At 49.1% G+C, this 9,179-nt stretch overlaps 1 protein-coding gene across 1 annotated transcript; it reads right to left on the reverse strand.

Annotated features, from left to right (window-relative positions):
• MPZ (myelin protein zero) lies at nt 1-5,095 on the reverse strand. Its single transcript, XM_032849513.1, is given in 6 exon segments — nt 1-1,227; nt 1,362-1,422; nt 1,591-1,726; nt 1,953-2,166; nt 2,406-2,572; nt 4,965-5,095. Coding segments are annotated over 6 exon segments (939 nt in total). The 5' UTR covers nt 5,032-5,095; the 3' UTR covers nt 1-933.
• Between the last annotated feature and the right edge of the window lie 4,084 nt (nt 5,096-9,179).

Raw genomic sequence — 9,179 nt, forward strand, 5'->3', positions numbered from 1 at the left:
TTCTGGAAATGTCAGTGTTTATTAAACATTTAAGGACACTGGGGGTTTGAGAAGAAATATACAGAATGTAGAAAAATCCTAACAATCCCCTATGGCTGGGAGTGCAGCCTCTCCCCTCCCCCCCACCATTTCCCATTTGTTTCTCCTTTCTCTTTGGTTGTTTAAAAGCCATTCCTAAGGCTCAGTGGGCCCCTCCTCAATCCCTTGGCCCATGAGGATTCTTTCCCTCTCTCTGTCTCTCCTTCCCCACGACCTTGAGTCCGGAACAGTGCTCCAAAGCGGTCAGGGGCACCAACCCTGTAGTTGAGGACTGAGCGTCAGGGGCCCCTCTGCTCGGCAGGCTCTCCATTAAGGATTTAATGGGGGAGTGGGGAATTGCAAAAACCACATGACGTCATTGGTACTCAGTCATGGGGGAGGGCACAGGCAAACAAACAAAAAAGAATGGATTAAAAAATAAAAAATAACTAATAACCTAAATAAACCCTGAAGGAGAGTCCGGTCTGGGTGGTCTGGGTGTTAGCTGGGAGGAGCACAGTATGGAGCTGGGCCACCTGATGGAGGGGACGGAGGGTCAGAAAGAAAAGCACGAGGGACACGCCGGGGCATTGCAAGGGATGGAAAGGCCAGGTGGCCTGGGGTTTGAGGCACGGGGTGTCAAGGTCCCTTTCTTCTCGGTGCCGGAGGGACAGGCACCAAACACACAGTCCTTGGGGCCGGTGAAGGGTAGGGTCGGGCCCTGGGCTCCCAGCAAGCCAGGGAAGGAAGGTGGGGAAAGTAGGAGGTGCGTGGGGGTGAACTTTGGAATGAAACTTACATCTCAAAGCATGCTAAGGGCAGGGCGGGGCTGGGGAGCTAAGGAGGAAAGCACCTAGACGGGGGCTAAGAGGAGCCTAGGTCCCCCTGCTCTGGCAGGGCCCGGGGGAGGGGTGGTCACTTGTCCGAGTCCAGGCCCATCATGTTCTTGAGGGCGTTCTTGAGGCTGGTTCTGCTGGGGGACTTGACCGCAGGCCGGAGTTCCGAGCTCTGCTCATCCTTCCGTAGCTCCATCTCAATGACCACCACCTGAGGGCCTTTGGTGGGCTCCGCCCCTGCCCCCCGACCCCCCGCCCGGCCCGCTAACCGCTATTTCTTATCCTTGCGAGACTCCCCCAGCCCCTTGGCTTTCTTTTCACTGGCCGCTTTGGTGCTTCTGCTGTGGTCAAGCATGGCGTACAGCACCGGCGTCTGCAGGGAGGGGCGCAAGTCAGTGGGTCACTGGCAAGGTCCGATGGGGCGTGACTCCCCACCCCGGCCCTCCCTGCTGCCCCGCCCCCGCGCCCCCCGAGCCCCAGCTCCCGCCGACCCCAAGTCCCACTCACCTGCCGGCCGCGCTTGGAGGAGTCCTTCCCGGCCTTATGCAATTTCCCCTTCTCCATGGCGCTGCAGGGAAAGGGGTTGCGTCGGTTGGCCCCCTGCAGGCCGTAGCCCCCTCCAGAGCAGCTCCACCTTCCTCTTCGCCTTGGCTCCCAGCCCCCCGCACCCTCACTGGAGTGTCTGCCCAGATGGGCCACAGTGCGGTTAGAGGGAGGGTTGGCGGGCTGCTCTTACCTGAGCCTCCGCTGCAGGGCCGCCTGTCTGCGCAGCCAGCAGTACCGAATCAGGTAGAAAAGCAGCAGCAGCAACAGCACCACCCCTATGACACCCCCGATCACGGCTCCCAGTACTACCCCGTACCTGGTTGGCACTAGGACGGGAGGAAAAAGAAGGACCGGAGTGAGCAGGGTCCTGCCCCTTTGGGTCTTAGCCCCACACCTGCCCCTGCTGGCAGCATGTGCAGCTCTCAGCCAAGGCTGCCATCAGCCTACCCTCCCAGAGCCTGAAGGGCCATGGCCAGGCATTTTGCCTCTTCCCGCAGCCCATCAGTCCTCCCCCATACCCACCCCACCGCGCATTCCCAGACCTTCTCACACCTTTTTCAAAGACGTAGAGTGTGACCTGAGAAGTCTTGCCCACTATGTCTGGTGGGTTTTTGACGTCGCAAGTGAAGGTGCCATTGTCACTATAGTCCAGGTTGTGTATGACAATAGAGCCGTCCTTCCAGCGAGGGTCCCCTACCCACTGGATGCGCTCTTTGAAGGTCCCCACCTCGTCAATGTAGGGTTGTCCTTTTGCATAGTGGAAGATCTATGAGGAATGAGGGCAAGTACGTGAGTCTAGCCTTAGGGTAAGGGATCCCGGGCTGGAGAGGGTAGCTGGGGTGGGGGAGACAGTGTAGATAGGCTCTAGTCAGATTGCTGCTTGCCTTGCCAAAGTTAGGGTTATAGCTCATAAAGGAGTTCCCCTCCTTTGCCCAAGTACTCTTTTCTACTGTTCTTTGAAGCCACCCTTTCATTATTCAAACCCAGACTCCCCCAGGCACTCACCGAGATGGCGTCACGCCCCCCCTCAGGCTGGTAGCGCCACGTAAAGGAGATGTCATCTGAGACCCACTCGCTGGACCAGAAGGAGCAGTACAGTGTCACCCGGGAGCCCACCGCACCGTGGACCTCCCTGTCCGTGTAAACCACAATGGCCTGGGCCAGGGGGAGCACTGTAGGCAGAGAGGCGAATCAGATGCACAGGTGTGCCCAACGAGGCATATAGAGGAAGTGAGACCAGTAGGAAGTCAAGGGCTGAGTCAGAGGCCATAGCAAAGCTGGGCAGCTGTGATCTACTCTCAAGCCCAAATCTCTCCAGGCTGACTGAAGAGTTGGGTGGAAACACTTTGTTGGTTCAAGCTCTTTAGCATGTTTATTAAAAAAAAAAAAAATGAAATCAACAGTAACAGAACTCTCTTGAGGACTTCCAGAAGTTGGATTCTGTCTCCATGTCTCACTTTTTTTGGGTCAGTATTTAACTCTTAAGTTACCCCTTAGTTGTAGGCTTTAAGGTTTTTAAAATTTATTGTAAGTTAAAAAAAATAAAAATAAAATGTATCAGAAGTTATACAGTAATACATTTTGCATTCTTTCTATAAACTATTCAAACTGCAGAGATACCGCTAGAGTTCCTCTTAACACACACACCCAACCAATTCCTTTCCTGTAGTCCATCTCATGTATGACCTCTGTTAATCAGTTTAGTGTGGAACCTCTTTCTATGTATCAAAGGCAATATAAACTCAACAAACTCAAGAAGTACATGTGCTTATGTGAAATAGTTTTGTTTTATGGAACTTTCTTTTCTTTTGACATACATTGCATCATATTCTACTTGGTTTTTTTCACTTAAGAATATATATATATATATATATATATAATCTATCTATCTATAATCTATCATCTATCTATCTATCTATCTATCTGAGCTTCCCATGTTAAATCATATGGATCAATCTTATTTTTAACAGCTGTATAGTATTCCACAGCACCACAAACTCAAATTTCTTACCAAAAAAAAAAAAAAAGAAATAACTAAAGAATGTTTTTCCCTGGGTCAACTGTCCTCACTGCTGAATCCCTGGTTGCCATACAGCTTGCCATTGACAGGGAGGTCAGGGAGGGAAGGATCTTGTAACCCTCCCAGGGGAAGCTGGATACAAAGGAAGATCCCTGAGTCCAGAGCTCAGATGACTCTGCGTGTGAGCTGTCTGTGGTTTGACCCTCCTCACTCTCCTCTTGGCCATTCTGGCCCAGTGCCTCTCCCAAGACTCACCCACACAAGGAAGGCCATTCCAGGGAGATTATGTGTGTGGGCTGGCCCTGGGTGGGGGCAACTGTAGACCCTTTTGTTCTATGGGAGGAGGAGGAAGCAACCAAACAAACAGAGACTCATTGTCTGAACAATGTTGGGGGCTTATGGCACCCCCCTACCCGTTAACCCCCCCACTCCTTCTCCATAGTCTCAAATCTCCCACCTCAGCATGCAATATCAGTGACTCACTCCTTAGCATTCTCTTGGGAAACCCAAATGCAACAAAAAAGATTATTCATTGGCTCTAAGTTCTATTCCTCCTGTTCTAACATCAACCACTGCCCTTCAGTTCTGTTCAATGGTTCTACGGGTGGACATGTTCTGGGACAGAACTCTGTTCCTTATTCTCCAAGACTCCCTCTCACCATTTCCCTCGCTATGACCTTCTCAACTCCCTATCTTTAACATTTTCTCTGGATGTCCCAGAGTAGTCTGGTACAACACCCAGAAGAGTATGGGTTCTGGGTTTAGGACCCCAAGAGCTGACAACAGAGAACCTTGGCTATTCTGAGCAGTTCTCCTTCGCCCCCAATTTGTCTACTGCTCATCTATTGGACTAGGATTTGGGGCAGTTTGGAGAAGGGAAACATCCACTCAAATAACCCTACTTTGACTTCCCCTCGCTCACCCAACATCTGCCATGGGATAAGAAAGGGGTTGGTCAACTCATGAAGGAAGACCACTTTAGATGGAGAAGATCTTAGAATCTCATAGACTCTCCCTTCTACTCCACTCACCCACATAATGGACAACGGATCCAAGGGGAGAAACTGAGGCACCCACAGACAAAGGATTGGAGGAGTTGGGACCACAAACCTTGAGCTCCTTCCTTAGATCACATTCCCTGACTTTTCTCTTGAGGGAAACCAAAGTTAAGCCCCTCGAACACTACTAGGGAATGCATAGGGACCAGAACTGGGTGTCCGACCCTGTTCCCTACCACACAATGACACTGCTTCCCACCAGGCCCCCAACATGGCTCTGGGGCCAGGTTACTGCTTTCCAGCCTGGGTCTAGCCAGGTCCACCTCAGGGAAATTCTCTACACTCTTTATCTTCTCCCTTCACAGAATACCTTTATTGCCTCCCTCCAAACTATATACATATATATTTTTTCCCTCTGAATATAATATCACCTTCCTGCTCCTGCTCACTCTTCGGTTGCAGGGGGGACTGCAGCAAAGGCAGTGACAAGGTTGCTGAGAGGCATCCTGAGCCCCAGGGCACCCAGACTGGGGCGGCTCCACTTACCCAAAGAGGAGAAGAGCAGCGCAGCCAGGATAGGACTGGGGCTGGACGAGGGAGCCCCAGGAGCCATAGCTGGGCCAGGGGCTAGGGCCCGGAGCGTCTGCGGGGTTGGGAGAGTGGGGGACAGGGAACTGAGCGGGGGGTTCCTGGAATCCGCTTAAAATCCCCTGGAGCCCCAGTATGAGGGGGCTGTCCTGAGCCAGTAACCAATTGCAGCCTGGCATGTGCACTCGAGAGGTGGTGGGGAGGGGGGCAGAGCACAGGGAGCAGAAGGGGCATTGTGTCCTCTGGGTGGAGGGGTGGGGGGGACACATACCACCCCATACACAGAGAGCTTTGTGTCTGCTGGCCTCCCCCTGCCCTGGGCTGGAATGCTGGGGGGGGGGTTGTGAGGGAGAGGGACAGAAAAAGGGACATAAACACACTTCTCTGAGGGACACATGGGCAGGGGAACCTGAATTCTAAGGTTCCAAGAAGGGGTTCCTCTGTAGCTTCCTTACCAGAGAATGGCTCCCCCAGAGAACATGAAAATGGGATATTCCTTGTTTGTTTGTTTCTTTTTGTGATGACTCTGGGTTGCATTACAGGCTCCTTGAAATGACCAGGTCATCTGGGAGTTCTTTTTTTTTTTTCTTCCAACTCCTGGCATCCTGGGTGAGTCTTCCCTGATAAACCTTTTCCCCACTGGAAAGTATCCAGCGAAGAATCCCCTGAGCTTTCCCTCTTCATCAGAGAATTTTCAGTGCCTCACGCTGCAGTTCAAGTCCATGTCAATTTAGAACACGGCAACAAAACCGTACTGAGTGCCAGCTGTATGTAAAGTATGGGTATGTGGGTAACAGAAAGAGGAATGAAAATTAAGTCTCTCCATGAAGAAGTTTAAAGTCTAGTTGCGGGGGGCAGAGAAGGGAGGATTGGAGGACAAACCCATCAATAACCCAATATAATAATCCATGATGCTTGCCACAGCAGAGAGAGGAACAAAGTGCTGAGAATACCAAGATGGGCTCAACCAGATCTGCTCAATATGCCCAATACCTCACAAATGTCAGGGAGATTGTTATGTAACAGAGATTAAAAACAAAAGTAAACCGGGGCGCCTGGGTGGCTCAGTCGGTTAAACATCTCTTGATCTCAGCTCAGGTCTTGATCTCAGTGTTGTGAGTTCAAGACCCATATGGGGCTCCACACTGGGTGTGGAGCCTACTTAACAAACAAAGAAATAAAATAAGTGAAGTTCAGAGGAAGGGGGAGTTGTATATAGAAGGCAATATTAGATATGGAATGGGTAGTGATGGTATCCAGGCAGAAGAGCAAAAGCAAAAACAAAGAGGTAGGAAAATGTGTGTGTATGTATGGGGTAGGTTTGTAAAGTATTGGGCACATTCAAGGCAGATCTTGTGCCCTTCACTTTGACTTGATTTGGGGGAATTTAAAGGAGGTCATAGGAAACAAGTCTGTCCAGGAGAGTTGAAACGAATTGGTGAAGGGCATTAAGTGGCAGACAAAAGAGGGTAGGTTTAATTGGTACATCATAATGTTATAGGATTTTTGCTCCCTTAGCGTCCATGGTTCTTGGTCACACCACTTCAAGGAACGAAGAGGTAGACCAGATGAGGAGTGGTGGGCAGCAAAGCAAAATTTATTGAGCAAGAGCCTAAAGCTCCCAGGCTGGGGGCTGAGAGGGTTGCCCTCAGAGTTTCTAAGTTTAGGGGTTTTTATAAGCTCTTTTGTGGAATGATCTTAAGCAATCCAGGCCTGTTAAGTCATGCCAATCAGGATTTTGGTCACGTATCTCTCTACCTATTAGGTTATTGTCTCTGTGCTGATGGTCTTTTTTATGCTGACATCTGGGGGGCTTATGTCTTAATTGCCCCTTGCTCACGGTATTGGCAAATGCTTTGTGGTTAATTGCCTTAGTTTAGGACATTTTTGCAGAAGTCATTTCTGCAAAGGCAGCAAAGCAGAATGTCAGTGTGGTTCTGTCTAATCTGAAAAACAGGGTGTTAGTTCTGTTTTATTTTAGCTGTCCTGACTCCCATATTTTCTTGTTGGGGACCCCAGCCCTGCCTACCTACCTGTCCAACTAACTCTTAACAATAAGAATTTCCCGAAGGTTTTGGAGTAATGTATGGGGTTAGGGATGGGAATGTTTACATAGTCAGAGCTGAGTTTTAAAACAAATCTCGCCAAAAAAAAAAAAAAATCATTCAGAACAAAGCTCTCTTGATTGTTGCCTCCCGTTTGAAATGTTCTCCCTTCTTTCTTTCCCTTTCTTTCTCTGACCTCCTCCTGCTTATTTTTAAGATTAACCCTGGTGATAGGGGGCTTGACTTAATGTCTTGTTTGAATTTCAATGTGACTAATTTCCATCAATTATGGGTCCTACAGGTTAATTTGAGGAGGGAGGCCGCTGTTGTTCCTGAAGTGGAATCACTGCAGGTTGACCTAGAAAGCCACAGTCTCCTGGTACCTACCTGTCATCTCCTTACACAGGAGATGGTGGGTTCTGTGATTACTATTGGGTTTGGATTGTGGAACTCTAAATACAGGACTTGATGATAAACTCCACAGGGAAAATCATCAGTAAATGTTCACGGCATGTTGTAGTCAATTGTACCTTCCTAACCCCACCTCCCCAGTTGCAAATAATCACTTTTTGCTTTGATCCCCCCACCCTTTTTACCCATAGTTCTTTCATGGGATTGCTACTTTCTTTGTTGTATTTATTTACTTACTGATCCTGATAAGGCTATAAACTTCTTGAGGAAAATTACATGTTTGTATCATTGAATCCCCTAAAGCCCTTCCATATACTCGGGCAAAAAGTTAATATATATTAAGTGAAATTATTCAAAGAGCTAAGTGGAAGAGGCATGCATTGGATTTGTTAATGTGAAGAGCCAGAAGGCCAAAGTAGGATCAATGACTGGAAATTCAACACCAGAAAACTGTATTTTATTTTATTTTATTATTTTTGAAGATTTTATTTGTAAATCGTCTCTACACCCAACCTGGGCCTTGAACTCCCAATGCTAAGATGGAGAGTCGCATGCTCCACCGACAGAGCCAGCCACATACCCCCAGAAAACTGTACTTTAATTTAACAACTTTCTAATTTTTAAACTGTTCACTAAATGAAACTTGGGTTTTGAGGTAACCATTACTGAATGCGTTAGAGCAGAGTCCTGAAGACCAGTGGCCCTAAGTGTTGCAGAGGAGATTTCTGCACTGGATAAAAAATCCGGCCTAAGAGCCTCTAAGGTCCCTCCCAGCCCAAAAGTCTACAAAAGTGCTTTGTCAAGTATTATAGAAATGCAAAATGGTATTTTCATTTGACGAAGAAATAAGTGAATTTGTGCTATTTAAATCCTGAAAGAAGTGCAGGAGGGCTAAATATAAATGAGATCTGAATATTAATGTAGCTGAAGGTTTCAGTAGGAGTTGCGCCTCGCTCCTTCACTCCCACCCCCTGCAAAACGAGACTGAAGAACTTATTCACTTTTCTATTCCTTTCTCACTCCTTTTTTCTTCCTTAAGTCACAAGTGTTCTGCAATTGATCGCTGTGCTTGGGTTCCTCAAAACCGCGCGCGTGCACACACAAACACACACGCACACACGTGTGCGTGTGTGTTTAAAAATCAAAACGAGCTTCCCCCCACCCCGGGTTCCTCTAGCTGTGGGTGTCACCCACATAGCCTTGAAACAAGGAACAAGAGAGCGTTGTGTTTGACTTGTGGGCGTCTAGCCCAGGCGGGAGCTGAAGCCCAGGAACTGTGGGGCACAAAGCTAATCCAGGTGGATAGAAGAGGCTCCCTTGTCTGCGTCGTTCTCACGCTCCTTCCTCAACTTGGGTCTCAACTTGTGTATCTCTGCACTGGCGAAGCTTCCCGTTAGAACGGGATGGAGCCCGTTTCCGTGGGTGCCTTAGCCGCCCTACCTGGGAAGCAGGTGGAGGGAAACTAACTAGACGGAGGAGTCCCTGGTGAAGAATGAGGACAAGTCAGATGTTCAACAAAACGGATTATGTTCGCAGATAAAACGCATACTGCAGAGCCTGAGTCAGCTCCGTTTCTGCAGAAGCCCTGACAAGCTCTTCTGGAAGACAACGGACCGAGACGAGAAGGAGCGGAGAAAACAAAGCTGCGCCCTGGCGCGCCCCCCAACCCTTATAAAGAGCTCGTGTTGTCACGTGACAGAGACCCCGCCCTAAGGCC

Source organism: Lontra canadensis, unplaced genomic scaffold, assembly GCF_010015895.1.
Source record: "Lontra canadensis isolate GAN:19392208 unplaced genomic scaffold, GSC_riverotter_1.0 scaffold230, whole genome shotgun sequence".
In the NCBI taxonomy this organism is placed as follows: domain Eukaryota; kingdom Metazoa; phylum Chordata; class Mammalia; order Carnivora; family Mustelidae; genus Lontra; species Lontra canadensis.